The sequence below is a fragment of the Neolamprologus multifasciatus genome, chromosome 12 (assembly GCF_963576455.1).
Source record: "Neolamprologus multifasciatus chromosome 12, fNeoMul1.2, whole genome shotgun sequence".
NCBI lineage: Eukaryota > Metazoa > Chordata > Actinopteri > Cichliformes > Cichlidae > Neolamprologus > Neolamprologus multifasciatus.
This window is the reverse complement of record NC_140450.1, coordinates 1,797,495-1,812,263: the sequence shown is the minus strand read 5'-3', so window position 1 is coordinate 1,812,263 and position 14,769 is coordinate 1,797,495. Positions and strand designations below refer to the sequence as shown.

At 43.1% G+C, this 14,769-nt stretch overlaps 1 protein-coding gene across 1 annotated transcript; it reads left to right on the top strand.

Moving 5' to 3' along the window:
* Positions 1-176: 176 nt before the first annotated feature.
* Positions 177-14,019, top strand: fbp2 (fructose-1,6-bisphosphatase 2). The gene is made up of 7 exons (XM_085180045.1): positions 177-411; positions 2,486-2,648; positions 3,415-3,507; positions 4,328-4,468; positions 7,235-7,372; positions 10,386-10,505; positions 13,725-14,019. The coding sequence occupies exons 1-7, from the start codon at positions 239-241 to the stop codon at positions 13,908-13,910; spliced, it is 1,014 nt and encodes a 337-aa protein (XP_085036171.1). The 5' UTR covers positions 177-238; the 3' UTR covers positions 13,911-14,019.
* Positions 14,020-14,769: the final 750 nt, after the last annotated feature.

The following is a 14,769-nucleotide window of genomic DNA, read 5'->3' as shown; positions in this document are numbered from 1 at the left end:
CCTCGATGCATGTTTAGAATTTGCTGCAGACCTGCTGAAAAAAGTGTTGTGCAGGATTAAAGCGCGCCAGTCTGCAGCTGACACCCGACACCGTCTCCACGCACACACCCGCTCTTCCACTCGGCTGCGCTCACAAATAGATCCCCTGGCTCGGCCTCACAGTTCTGGTCATGAAAAGGACGAGGCTCATAATGAGGAGGCTCAGTCGTAGCTCGCCGCCCAGCAGGAAGGACAGAAGATGTCGGACCAGTCGGCGTTTGAGACGGACGTATGGACCCTGACCCGGTTTGTCATCGAGACGGGGCGCCAGGCGAAAGGGGCGACGGGTGAGCTGACCCAGCTCATCAACGCCATGCTGACGGCCATCAAAGCTATTTCATCTGCTGTGCGTAAGGCAGGCTTGGCCCACCTGTGAGTATCACCTACGTACAGAGACAGGTCAGCATGCGGCGGCAAAGCTGTGCGTGAACTTTGCTGTTGGAGGTCGGCCTCCGTCACAGAGCTGGTGGAGCGACTGGCTGTTTGTGTTCAGTGTAGAATCACAGATAAATCACCTCTGATTTCAACACTGCACAATAAGTGCAGCAGCGCTGTGTGAACGGAGGCTTTGTGCTGGATAAAGGTCGCAGCACACACAGCTTTGTATGATTTCAACACTCTAATCGTGACTTTAATAAAAGATGCAGTGAAAGGACTGAGCTGTGCGCATTGTTCACATTCTTTGTTTAAGGGCAGGGGTGTCAAACACGCGGCTCCGGGGCCAAAACAAGCCCATCTGAGGGTCCAAGTTGGTCCGCTTCACGACTGAAGTGTGAATAGAGCAGCGACATTAAGATCTGGACAAATGGCTCAAATCATAAAAGCATAAAATGATTTAGTGTGAAGTCACAGATCTGCTGGTCCGACTGACTGCAAACATTTACCACATTTAATTAAACAAAGCTCGTTTTTCTGAAGACATATCATCATTTTTCAATGGTTATCTTATTAAATGCCAAAGTGTCCATGTATGTCATATTGTGCAGGAGTGTCAGTGGTGCAGCCCGCCTCAGATCAAAGTGGGGTCGCAGGCGTGACCCTGACAGCCCACCTTACAGTTTAGTGTGTGTGGTTTGTTTAAAGCTGCAGACGGAGCTCGTGAGGATCCCAAAGCACCTCCGTGCTGTTAGCTGTAACAGAAGACAGCTGACATCGTGCCAGCCTGTGAAGAAAGCATCATTATCCAGAGAGCTTACATAACCAATCACAGTTCAGCTTTGTTGGCGGTAAATGGAGATAGTTCGCTTCACACGTAATCTCCTGTTGAAGAAACCACTGTGGGGGAAAAAGCAATAATGAAGAATCTTTCTGTGACTAACTGAATTTCTCTGCTCAGCCGGATGTGAGCAGGTTTGCTCTCAGTCTAGTGATGCGCGAATCATGAACGAACCGTTCAATACTCGAGAATCACGAACAAATCGTTCAATACTCGAGAATCACGAACGAATCGTTCAATACTCGAGAATCACTTTACTGACTCGTGAATCATGATTCACAAGCCCAACTGACTCACTGACTCATCCCTGTTGCTGTTAGCAGAAATATATCTAGCTTATAATTAAAATTGTGGAGAAAAACACAGCATCCAGTATCTTAACAAAAAAATGTCTGCTCTGAACTAGAAGAAAAAACCCTGAGTAGAAGCTCACATCAAGACAATAGCTCCTCGGTTCATAGTAGCATCGCTCTGCTAACATGCTAACAGCACATTTGAGCTACTCACCCCCTCCCTTCCTGTGCTGAATCGTAAGGTAGCGAATCACTCAGGACTCACTAACCATTGGATGAGCTGACGGCTGCTGATTGGTCCCCTGGTCATGTGGTCTCATTCAAAATCCCTCACTAAGAAATTGGTTTTCCCTCTGTGTATGGTTTTGGGGACCAGGGCGGGGCAATCTTTACAAACTTATGTTGCGTTCCTGTACCCCTAGACTGGGGCGTAACCCCCTCCCTCCTGGCTCACAGCTTCTTCTTCTTCTTGGTTGGCAACCAATGTTAAGGCGCATTACCGCCCCCTGGCTCACATTTCAGTGGACATTTAAATGAGAAAATATATATCTGACACATTTAAGGAAAATACTAATAAAATAAAAATAAACAAAATTAATGTCTATTAGGCAATTTTGATAGGAAATTGCTTAATTTTAGAAATGTTTTTGCTCTTTTTTGCTCTATAAAATAGTTGTTTTCTTTTAGAATCATTCATCTTAGCAGTAGGATTTACATGAAAAGAGAAACAAATTAAGTTTGAGAAAATGTAAATTTTTTTGCACTCTCTGGTCAACTGACTCAGTGAATCAAATGACTCAAAAAGATCCGATTCACTTTGGTGAGTGACTCATTAAAACTCGATTCAGTAAAAAGAATCAAATTTACCATCACTATCTCAGTCAGGTGTCCTGTGTGTGGGCGTGGCTAACGTGTGGCTGCTGATTGGTCCGTGCAGGCAGGGTCTGGCGGGCGCTGTGAACGTGACGGGGGACGACGTGAAGAAGCTGGACGTGCTGTCGAACGACCTGGTCATCAACATGCTGCAGGCCTCCTACAGCACCTGCTGCATGGTGTCTGAGGAGAACAAGGAGCTCATCGTCACCCCCCAGGAGAAGAGGGTAAGCAGCCACCTCACAGCCAGGTGTCTCTGTTCCACCATCACAGGTGAGTCCATCTTTATCCTCTGATGAATCACATCTGTGGTGATGGGCGTGGCCTCTTCCAGTCAGTCAGGACTGGTGTGACACCTCACCACATCTAAGCTGGGGAGATGCAGCTCAGTATGAAGAGAAGATTTTGCACAACGATGCCCCGTCCCTCAGCCGAGGAGCCGAGCTGTGGGGCATCGAGCTATTTTCAAAGCTTCAAGGTTTTCTTTTAATTTGTCACCATTTTAAACCAGACAGTAGGCGTCTGGGAGGGATCTCAAACTGGATTATAGATGACAGACGGTTGGTGTCATAAGCCCCGCCCTCTGTTCAAAGATGGTTGCTCACAGTGGACATAAATGGCTTCTTTCACTCCTCTTTCAAACCATCTGTCCTCTCTGTCCAAAATGTGAACATTGGTGTCCTCAAGAGTGACCTTTGACCTTTAGATGCAGGTGGATGGCCGTGTTCTGTACTAATCAAGTCATGTGATCAAATATGTGGGACGTGTGTTTGTTCTTTCAGTAGCTGTAGTGACGCATTAATACTGCACATTATTCTGAAATAATATGATTCCAGTCTAACAACTGACACTTTGTTTATTTCCTGTTTACTTCCCGTCTCTGCCGCTCACCCCCAGCACTGGTTTTAGATGGCTGCATGACTCATTCACTTTTATTTGGAATATAATTGATTATTATCATCATATTTCATTATTTAGTGTGTTTCTTCACAGGGGAAGTACGTGGTCTGCTTCGACCCTCTGGACGGCTCCAGTAACATCGACTGCTTGGCGTCCATCGGCACCATATTCGCCATCTACAAACGCGTGAGTCAGAGTCTCACCGAATCATCTGCATCACAAACATTTTGCTCCCGAGTCAAGGAAAACAGACAAATCCTGGTACTGAATGAAGTCATAAGTATTTCAAACCATCAACAGTAAAATATCTGAGTACATTTACTGTGAGTACTTTAAATATATTTTGATTACACAGCTTTTGTGCTATTAAGTTACTTATTAGTTACTTGGGTAAACAGTTGCACATTAATGATGCTGTGCAGTAATAACAGGACACATCCAGTGTCCACACTGATTTTATTTAAATATTAAGGTTTCCTGCGTCTCCCACCACGCGCCTTTTTATCGATCACTCCGCTACCACGTTTTTAAAAATCCAGGAAATGTTCTCATGCTGTGAAGCTGCCGTCTGTAACAGAACCATCTATGTTACTCAAACACACCTCGAGTCTTTAAAGGCTTCTGGGATTTTAAGAAACTTCAATAATTGAGAAAAAAGCTTCACATTTTAAATGTTTCAGATTTCTGCAGGGTGCAGTAACATGCTGCAGACACAAGAGGGTGCTGCTGCCCAGCTTCTGATTATTTACAGCTGCAGCCTGCTGAGCTTTTTCAACATTGCACAACACCCATGACCCAGACAGGCCTGCGTGAGGTTTATACCATGAAACCTGATGTGATTCATCCACGTGTTTTATTCTGAAATGAGTAAAACGTTAATCTGATGGCAGTTTGTGAGTTTTTGGTCGATGCTACAGTCTTTGTCCACTGAGGCACTCAGTCTGTGAACAGTTTGCAGATAATCTCTCAGGATGCTGCTGTTGTTTTTCCCTGCTGTGATGTTCAGACCTCAGAGGGGGAGCCCACCGAGAAAGATGCCCTGCAGCAGGGCAACAACATCGTGTGCGCCGGCTACGCCCTCTATGGCAGCGCCACCCTGGTGGCCTTCAGCACGGGCGCCGGGGTCAACTTCTTCACACTCGATCCTGTGAGTACTGCGGTCACAGGTTTCTACACCTCCACGTTTCTCTGGTTTATTGTTTCTGCCAAAGAAAGCAGACACGATGCTGTCAGTGATCCCTCGTGAGGCACATCTGCACAGTGTAATCACAGGACTGTGAACACACGTCGATCCTTTTAGATTTGCCTCAATGTTTCTGGCACCTCATCTCTGATTAAATCACTTTATATCATCGTACTCGTGTCACACAGTAAAAAGAGTCTAAACAAAGATCACGGACACATCTTCTCATCATTTTTCAGCATCAAATATGCAAATTTCCTGATGCTTCCTGTTTGACTTCCTGTCTGTCTGAGTGTTTTTATTCCTCTCACCTGATGCCTTCCTGTTTCTCGTTCTTCAGTGAGATGAGTCCCGTCTCCCTCTCTCTCGTTTCCTTCCTGTGAGTTTTCCTCTTTCAGCCTGCGTCCTTCGTCACGTCCTGCTTCGTGTTTTTGTCTTTTGTTGTTTAGTGAAAAACTTTGATTAATCAACTTTTCAATAAACTTCACTTTTTCTTTGATATTGAGATTTTTGGTCTTTAAAAACATTTTGATCAGCCTTTTTAAAAAGCAGGTTTAGTTATGATGTAGTTGAAGAAATGAGTCGTGATGCAAACACAAATGTAGGAAAAACCCGGAACGCTGTTTTCAAGAATTTAGTCCAGAAACCTGCGGAGATCTCGACAGCTGGAGAGAGCAGTGTTGGGAAGGCTACTTTTAAAATCTATTCCATTACAGAATACAGAATACATGTCTCAAAATGTATTCTGTAACGTATTCCGTTACGTTACTCAATGAGAGTAACGTATTCTGAATACTTTGGATTACTTAATATATTATCATGCTGTTTACAACTACGTGAATGTACTATTGCTGTGATTTATTACTGTTACTGAAGGTCCGCGGCTCCGAACCGTAGTAAAGGGACCTCTGGATAATACGGTGGGTTCTGTGTCGGCTCGTAGCTGAAAACTAGCTTTACTTTGTTGTCTGGGTCAACTTTGCTAGCAGAGACAGAGAGAGGCGTTGAAAGGCTGCTCCAACAGAACTTATTGTTTTTGGAGGAAAACACGAACACGGTGTACAGTCGAGTCTTAATAGCTTACTTACAACTGGGCTCGTCAGGCTCTCTTCTTGGCTGCAGTGGTTATTATTATATTTACATGCTTCCAGCTCCCGTTTTTGCTCGATGACAGCTCATACTTTTCCTATTGTGCTAAGCTAATAGGCATTCTGCCTATTAGCTTAGCACAACAACAACAGGCGCTCTCTCACCCAGGAAACACGCAGAGCGAGCGCGGCACCCTGTAACCATGGCAACCGTAACGCTGCCTGGAACAACAGAACGTAGCTGTCAAACAAAACCCAAACAGTCCTGACTAGGGATGGGTACCGGTGTCCGGTGCCATGATGGCACCGGTTCTGACATAAACGGTAGTAACCAGACCGAAAAGCAGCGCACATTTCGGTGCTTTATTTCGGTGCTTTTTTTTCCTGAGATGTCACACACTTTGAATTCTAGCCAATCATTTTACGTTTCCGAGGATAGTAGGCGGGCCCAGGTACGTACGTACTTTTAGAGCAGAGCTACAGATTAAAAATGCCCAAGACGAAGCGGTCAAAAGTCTGGCTGTACTTCGCAGCAAAATATGCAAACTCAGCAGCTGCAACAAGTGCTTTAAGATGATACTGTGATACTGTCAAAGGAGGTAACACCTCAAATCCGATGAAACACCTGGCGACGCATAGCGTTTTTTTAAAAGCAGAAAAATGCGCCGTATTTGATAGCTTGCTGCGAGACCTCACACCGAGCGCATCTACTGCGGGTGTGGTGGTGACGGATGATGATGGCAGCGGCAGCCGTTCTTCTCTGCGTGAGTAGCTTCATGATGTTCGTGTGTAATTTACGTTGAGTAGGCTAACCATGTTATTACATTAATGCATGTAAGGTGAACTAGCAAACACTGTCGTAGTTACATGCAGCTGTCTTCTTGTTTGATGGCAGATACTCCCTTCACCCTGGCCAAAAAGGCTAAAATGACCAAAGAAAAAGTGTAAAACAGTTAAACATGAGAGGTTTTTGGACAACGTTTGTTTTTGTTTAAGCACTGCTTCCAGCCAAGAGTGATATCATATTTGCCCCATAGCTGCAGAAAAGGCTAACATTGTTATCTTTTTACAAAAAAACAGCTGAACATGAGAGGTTTTTGGACCAATTTTGTGTTCTCCATTCTTTAAGCACCGGTTTGAGCACCGTTTAAGCACCGGCACCGTTTCAAAAGTACCAGTTTGGCACCGGTATCGGATAAAACCTAAACGATACCCATCCCTAGTCCTGACCCGCCACAATATGAAACAGGGAAGTACCGCCGTGTAATCCATTTATTTCAACAAAGTAACTGTATTCTAAATACCACCTTTTTAAACGGTAACTGTAACGGAATACAGTTACTCATATTTTGTATTTTAAATACGTAACGGCGGTACATGTATTCCGTTACTCCCCAACACTGGGAGAGAGTAATATTGTCCTGCTGAGGAGGATTGTTTTCCTTTCTCAGGTATCATCAGTGTTTACAGTCGTGTATAATGCGGCACCTTGACTTGAACTCTTCAACCTGAGGATTTTGCTCTTAAAGGAAGGCACTGGCTAACATCTGGATTGGATCCTTTGGCGCTGGTTCACTTCTGCTGATGTTTTTCTATCCTGATCGTTTCTATTGTTTCCACTAAACGTCTGTTTTCTTATCAGGCCGTCGGCGAGTTCATCCTGACTGAAAGGAACGTGAGGATCAAGCCCAAGGGGAAGATCTACAGTCTGAACGAGGGCTACGCCAAGTACTTCCACCCCTCCATCAATGAATACCTCAAACACAAGAAGTACCCCGAGGTAAGAGCGCGCACGGCGTCCACTTACTCAGAGCGCGTTTATGCTTTTAAATGTGATACCTTTAACTGAAGCCGCAGTAGAAATGCGAGCTACGACCCACAGAGCATCTGTTCAGCTCACAGTTCACACACCAGCAGCTCCTCGCACTCATCATGTGAGTCCTGACGAAGCATCTGCAGGGCTACAACACATTTACAGACTCACAGGCACAGAGGACATGTTTGTAGATCAGTCTAGTGTCATGGTACGTGTATACTTCACTGTTGGACTTGCTCAATAAAACCATTTCATTTGCTTGTGGGAGAAATTACTTCAGCCCTACATGCACATGCAGTGCATTCTGGGTGATTTACAGTAAAAGACTCTCAATGCATTTGTGTAGCGAGAGCAGGTAGAGGTTACCTATGCCCTGAAACATGTGACGGGCAGTCAGCGGAGCGTGACCGGTGACCGGTCGGCGGCTCGGTCAGCTGAGCTGCAGGATGGTGAAACAGCTAATGTGAGTGCACATCCTGTTGCTCAGGAAACTGCTTCTCAACTGGAAACTGTCTGCACACGCACACTCAGCACTTTGTGAAGCCTGCGCTTGTCATGAGCGTCCTCTTCATCAGCCCGGGATTCGCTGATGCTCTCGTTTTCTCATTTCAGTTTCCTTTGATTTTTCCCAAAAAGCAAACAAAGCAAAACAAAACCCTCCTGTGTACTTTTAGAATAACTGAAAACTCAAATTAAAAGTGGTGCACTGTGTCACGTGTGTGACTCGACTCTGTCGACGCTTCGTGGGTTTGGTTTCAAACACAAAGACCAAGAAACTTCACACAGCAGCTGCAGGAAGTCCTGAACGCCTCGTCACACGAATCTATAGGAAAACAACAAGTGTGTGGGATTATGTGTATTAAATGTAACTTTGTATTTATACTTTGCAAAAGTCCAATCTGCACACGCTGCACTTCCCATCAGGCCGAGTTTGCGTCACAGCAGATTTCCTACTCATATCTCTTCCATGAACGCTTCACACAGCGCATCATGAGCCAGCACAACCTGTCAGTGACCACAGAGTTACTCACACTCTGTTTCTTTATGAAACAGCAGATCTTCAGTCACGAGGTTAAAGTGAAACACAAAACTTTCTGAAAGCCGCGCGGGGAAGTTTTTAGTCTCTGCTCCTTTTTTAAACCCGTCAGTTTCTCACCTGCATGAAGGATCGTTTACAAATGTAACGTCTGTTTGAAAAAGCTTTATTTGGTTACAGAGGAGCAGCCGTACAGAGTCAGGTGACCAGATTTCCACTGATCACTGCTTCCAGATCAGAGCCTCTCTCAGCATTAACATGCTTCAGATCATAAATCATACGTTCACACGTCACACCCTCCATAACTTCCCCTCACTCGCTGCTCGCTGCTCTTTCTTTTGACTTCCAGTTATTTTATTTTAGGTAGTTTCGCTCGAGGTGAATTTTTTTTTTCTTTTCTTTTTGATCGTGTGTCATGTTTGGGAAGCCCTGCTTTACTGCGCACACACACACACACACACACACACACACACCCTTACGGGATGTGACTCAGCAGGCACATGACTCTACATCATGTCGTGCCAGTCCGAACACGAACCTCGCTCGGTGGGAACTCCACACACCTTCAACTGCACGCGTCACATGATGTCGTTGTTACATTTTAACCTGTTAAACAACAAATTCTGAGAAGAATATTTAATCACAAATGTGAAAGCAGACTTGCTGTGGAGCGTCTGCCTGTCTGTTCCAGCTGCTGCAGGTGAACTTTGACCTTTGACCTGCTGAGCTTCCTTCACTCTGGTTCACTCGTGTCTTTGTGTGCAGACCAGTTTCATTCATACAAAAATCCAATTTCATGTGTTCTTGTGTAAAAACCAGACATTCAGAAGCTGTTTCAGTTTTACAAAATATGAAATGTGATGCAAATGTTTTTGTCCAAAGTCATTTCATATCAGACGTTACTTACAGGCCAGTTTTTAAAATCGTAGTGATAAAGCTGGAGTGTTGAACTCGGGGAGACGCTGGTCACATGACGCTGTTGCTATTAGGGATGCAACGATACCAATTTTTTCAAACCGATACGATACCGATACTTGGGTCTGAGTACTTGCCGATACAGAGTACAAAAAACGATACTTCTACCACACACACACACACACACACACACACACAAATACAATTAATTGGAAGACAGGTTTTATTATATTCCCTGCCGATAAAAAATTAAATCGTAATAAAAATGACCACAAAAAAATTTCAAGTGAAAAATAAGCACTTCTGTTAAATTATTGCAGAGTCTCCACATTGTAATTTTACAGAATATCACTGAACTATTGGCACTGTCTCGAGCTTTCAGAATAATAAATAAACACTTCTGTTTGGAATCAAATAAATACAAATTAGGTTTGAGAATAAAATAAACTTTTAAATTATTGCAGAGTGTCCATATTGTAAACAAACAAACAAAATAATTATTATTAAATAAATAATAAAATATAAAAAATTATAAAATAAATAATAAATAAAATAATAATTGGCCCCCTAGTGGCCAATCTAAAAAACTACAACAGAAATGACAAGCCACCCTCTGATTAATGAAATAAGTTGGTATCGGTTAACTTTTATGAGTATGAGTACACACACATTTTACAGTATCGGCCCTGATACCCGATACCAGTATCGGTGCATCCCTGGTTGCTATTCAGCTCTTTGTTTTTAAATGGTTGTAATATCTGTAATATACGGTTTTTTGTTAGGGCTGTTTTTACCTGACAGTGACCACAGGAAGTAGATAAACTAACGCTTTACATCCAAGAATTAGCCAACATAAAATACCAGTCAAAACCTGGGAAAACTGTGAAGGTCACAAAATCTCTGGGAATGCTGATGGAATCTGTGTGTTTACATTTATTTCTCAAAATAAACCAAAATGTGATGTGGAGCAAGGAGGAAAAGTCACATTTAGTTTAGTGACATTTAAAATGAATTTCTCTCTTGCAGGATGGCAGTTCGCCCTACGGAGCGCGATACGTGGGCTCGATGGTCTCAGACATTCACCGCACCATCGCTTACGGAGGGATCTTCATGTATCCGGCCAATGAGAAGAGCCCAAAGGGAAAGGTAACCACTGAGAAGGCTGCAGCTGTTCAATGGGGACTCGTTGTGCTTTTGAGTGGCTTTGCATGATTTACCAATCAGAATAATGCTTATTTATCTTACACTGGGCCTTGGTGTAGCCGCTGTGCCTGACAGGAAAGTGATATCGACTCTCACTGACATCACGCAGCCCAGAAGAGGAAAAAAAGTTTTCAGAGCAGTCTGAGGTTTTGGCTCACGGGGATTTCTTGCTTATGCACTGAACTCATTATCTGAATCTGTGGCTGTGTTTAGTATCAGCGACCATCAGTGTAACAGTGTGAAGAGCAAAGCAGGTCCCCTTTAATGGGTTCACTCCACAAAAAAAGAAACAAACGTGTGTTTCAGTCATGAAGCGTTTTAAATTTGTTTTAACTCCAAAAGCTTGATTTAAGTTTTTGCTCCAAAATGAAATGCGTGGACTCTGACTGTGACGTGTGACCAAACACTGCCGTGGATGTGTCCGTGGACTAATCCAAGGTTGTCCTGAGATAAATGAAGCTCAGAGGCAGCAGACACTGGTGGTAAAGAAAACCCACAAACCTCATGTGTCAGTTTGCATCCAGGCAGCTTCCCTCTGTGAGCGCTTCAAACACATCTGTCATATTTCCACCATTATATCCTGGGCAAACACGAGCTACAGCTGCTGAGTGACAGTTTCAGAAACAACAGCAAATAATAACTCTTAACATGTGATTAATATATTATAAGATGTAAACTGAATACAGGGGAAATTACAGGCAGCTGTGAACAAACCTGTGCACTGCAGTGAAGACGGGAATATGAAACTCAGACTGTCTAGTTTCAGCAAATAGCCACGACCTGCTCGTTCACTGCCGGGTGTTATTATTGAAATACTGACGAAGAGCATTTAAAAGTAACCTGGAAACAAAGAAACTTTCACATTTTGGCCAAATTTAGGGTGTTTTTTTAATGCTTAACAAAAGCACCACGTAAACTCCCAAACATGCCCCCATCAAAAAAAGTCTTTCACAAGCAGGTGTCTGAATTCTGATCTGACTGATTTATATATGAATGTAACAAATACAAATAACAATAAATGGTAAATGGCCTGTATTTGAATAGTATTTGAATTATCCACACCCACCGCCGCGCTATGCATTGTGGGATATGTTGGGCCACGAAGTCTACACCGCCACGTCCTTAAAATTCAGGGAAATGAAGGACGCATTTGAGGGCCGCATTTCGAGCAGCCTTCGAATTGGGACAGCCTTCGTCGCGTCGCTGTGACGTAATCGGCCTTAAAATGCGGCCTTTAAGGCTGCAGACCCTGAATTGGGACACAGCCTATATGACCTTTGGAGGTGAAGTTCTGCGTGCTGGACAATCACCAGATGTGTGAATCTGCGCAGCAGTTTTATTGCCCCACAAATCGAGCAAATGCACTGCGTTCTGGTTTTTCATAAGTCAGCGTAACCCTAACCCTAGCCGTGAAGAAAGAGGAGAAGAATTTCTTAAAGGTCGAGTGGCGGTTGAAAGGTCACGAATCAGAAACGGTTTATGTGGATTTGATGGACACAAGAAAAGGAAAAGCAGCCACAATAAAAACTAAGAAACTACTCCACTTCCCAATTCTGAGAGAATATTCTTCCTTTTTTCTTGTTGTCATTCTCTAATATTGTCAGGAATCAGCCCACTACATGTGAGAGTCAAAGAAAGAAACGTCTCAGAAACAGATGAGTATCCGGGCTTTAAGTCTGACGTCATTATTTCCGGGTCCAATCGGCACTTCAGGTCCCAAAGTCACACAAACACTGTGACATCACTCAGAGTTAAAAACTGTTTAAATTATTTCATCTTTAATAAAATCATCAGTGTTGCTGCTTTACCAGGTGTAACAAAGTTTAACATCCAGGCAATGAAAACAGGATTTATTACATTTAACAGAGTTAGAAGTTAGCAGGAAGTTAGCTCGCTAGCTTCCACCTAAACATGATATAGCATGTTCAGACTGAGAGATTAATGAAAAATTAAAACTCAGCTCTGTTATCACTTCCAACATAAATGAAGACAGAAAACTAAACAGCAGTGACGTTTGTAGGGTTACTGTGGTTGGGCTAGCTGGTATATAATGATGTGCTACGTGTGGCTAGCGACACAGCTATGTTAGATTCAAATGTTATTTGTCACATATACAGAACGATATGCAGTGAAATGCATAGACAACTGCTGTAACCTAAAGAAAAAAAGACTATGAATAAGATAGGAAATAAATATGGAAATTAAAAAGGGGAAATTTAACTAGGAAGGAATAGAATAAAATATATAAATTAAAGTTGAAAATAAGATAACTGTACAACAAAATACACAAAATACACAATATAGAAATATATAAGAATGTATAAAGAAATATAGAACAATAACAGCAGCTTAGCATAAACACAGTGAAGCTGGAGGATGAATGCTAACCTTTTTCCACTCGGTAAAAGTTAACATGAGGGCTCCCAATGGCAGGATCCTACAAACTACAATCCACTGTAGATGGATTAAGATAATAATTCTACAATACGAGGTTAGTCATTAATATACTGCTGCGTGGGCTGGGCTGTAGTTACGTTGTAAGGTTTTAACTGAGCTTTAAAACATTCTGCTGATGAATAGTTGTAATAAAACCCAAGAGAGGCCGACAGCGATCACTGACTGTTTTAGGGGCTCGTTCAGGTTAAACAGAAACAGATACAAAGCATTAAAACATGTTAAAAACACAACAGCCTTAATAAACATTTGGACCCGGAAGCAGGGTTCATACGTCATCACTTAGACGATAACAGATCGCCGCTGGGACCTGTGCGTGCTTATTAAGTGAGATTATTAGTGCCTCTGATTATTAGTCTGGGGTTCGTCTTCTGTTTGTTGCGTGTCCAGAGTCCAGCACTCATTCAGTTTTTTATCCGTGATAATTAAAAACGAAACATGAACGAGTCTGTCTGATCTGATGATCGCCTGCGACGTGTTGGTGGTCATCTGTAAACTGTAGCAACACAACACTGGACACGTGCTGTTGTGAGCCTCTGCTGCCCGCTGTGAGGTGGTTATCAGTCTGAGTGAATATTTACCATCTTTAGAAATGATTGAGCGGTTCAGATTCCAGCTGTGACCGTGTGACCTTTATCTGTAAACAGCTGAGCTTCTCTTTTCAATATTAACTCAAGTACGTGTCCTTTTTTTAACTTCTCCTTGAAGCTGCGGCTGCTTTACGAGTGCAACCCCATCGCCTTCATCATCGAGCAGGCCGGCGGCCTCGCCACCACGGGCACGCAGAGGATACTGGACGTTCAGCCTGAATCGCTCCACCAGCGGGTGCCCTTCGTCGTCGGCTCCCCTGATGACGTCAACGAGTACCTGTCCTTCGTCAAGAAGTTCTCATAAAGCTGGCTGAAGATTCTTAAAGTGTGGTTTTCTCACAGTCGTGACCTGATGTTGTTTCTGCTTTAACAGCTAAATATTCAGCTTAACCTTAAATAAATAATTAGATTTATTAACTGTGACATCATGATTTATGAAAGTGTCTGTGTTGGGTCATATATGCTGCATAAAAACAAAGAAATATGACACCAGAAAGAATCCAGGTATCGGTCTGTGTTTTTGACTCTTCTTTAGGAAAAATCTGACTGTTGCCATGTGCTCAGAGGGACTCGTGATTTTAGGGTTTCCTCTGCATGATCGCAGGGCCTTTAGCTTCCAGCATCCTCCAGCTGCAGAGGCCACTGTGGTTATTTAGCGCTAAATAAATTAAATAGAAAAGTGAGAATTCAAATATCTTGTAATATAACTGTTGGCCTTAAAATACCATGACGACAGTAATCAGTTTTTGTTTTTTTTAATCTAAAGCTATCACCATAACGTTGCTAGCATGAATGTTAACTGAGGTTTTATCCTTGCTAACATCTGGTAATCTGATCATCAGTCACGAGGTGTAGTTTTTAGGTGCTTTTTACACTTGAAATATTTGGTGGTTTGAAGTAAAAGAGCCTCATCTATTGACCAGAAGGCTGTTTGTTTGATCGCTGGCTCGCATGTTAGAGGCGTCTTTGGGTGAGATACTGTAAGAAGTGCTCAGATTTATGAGAAAAGCATTATGTAAGCAGTATTTACTGGGTCATGTTTCCCCAGTTTCCTTCTCACTTGGCACCTTTGATCAGAAATCCACGAGATCCCAGTACCAGGCGTCAGCGAGGACGGCTGTGGAGTGAGCGCATTAGCCTCATAGCTTTACATTTTAAAACCA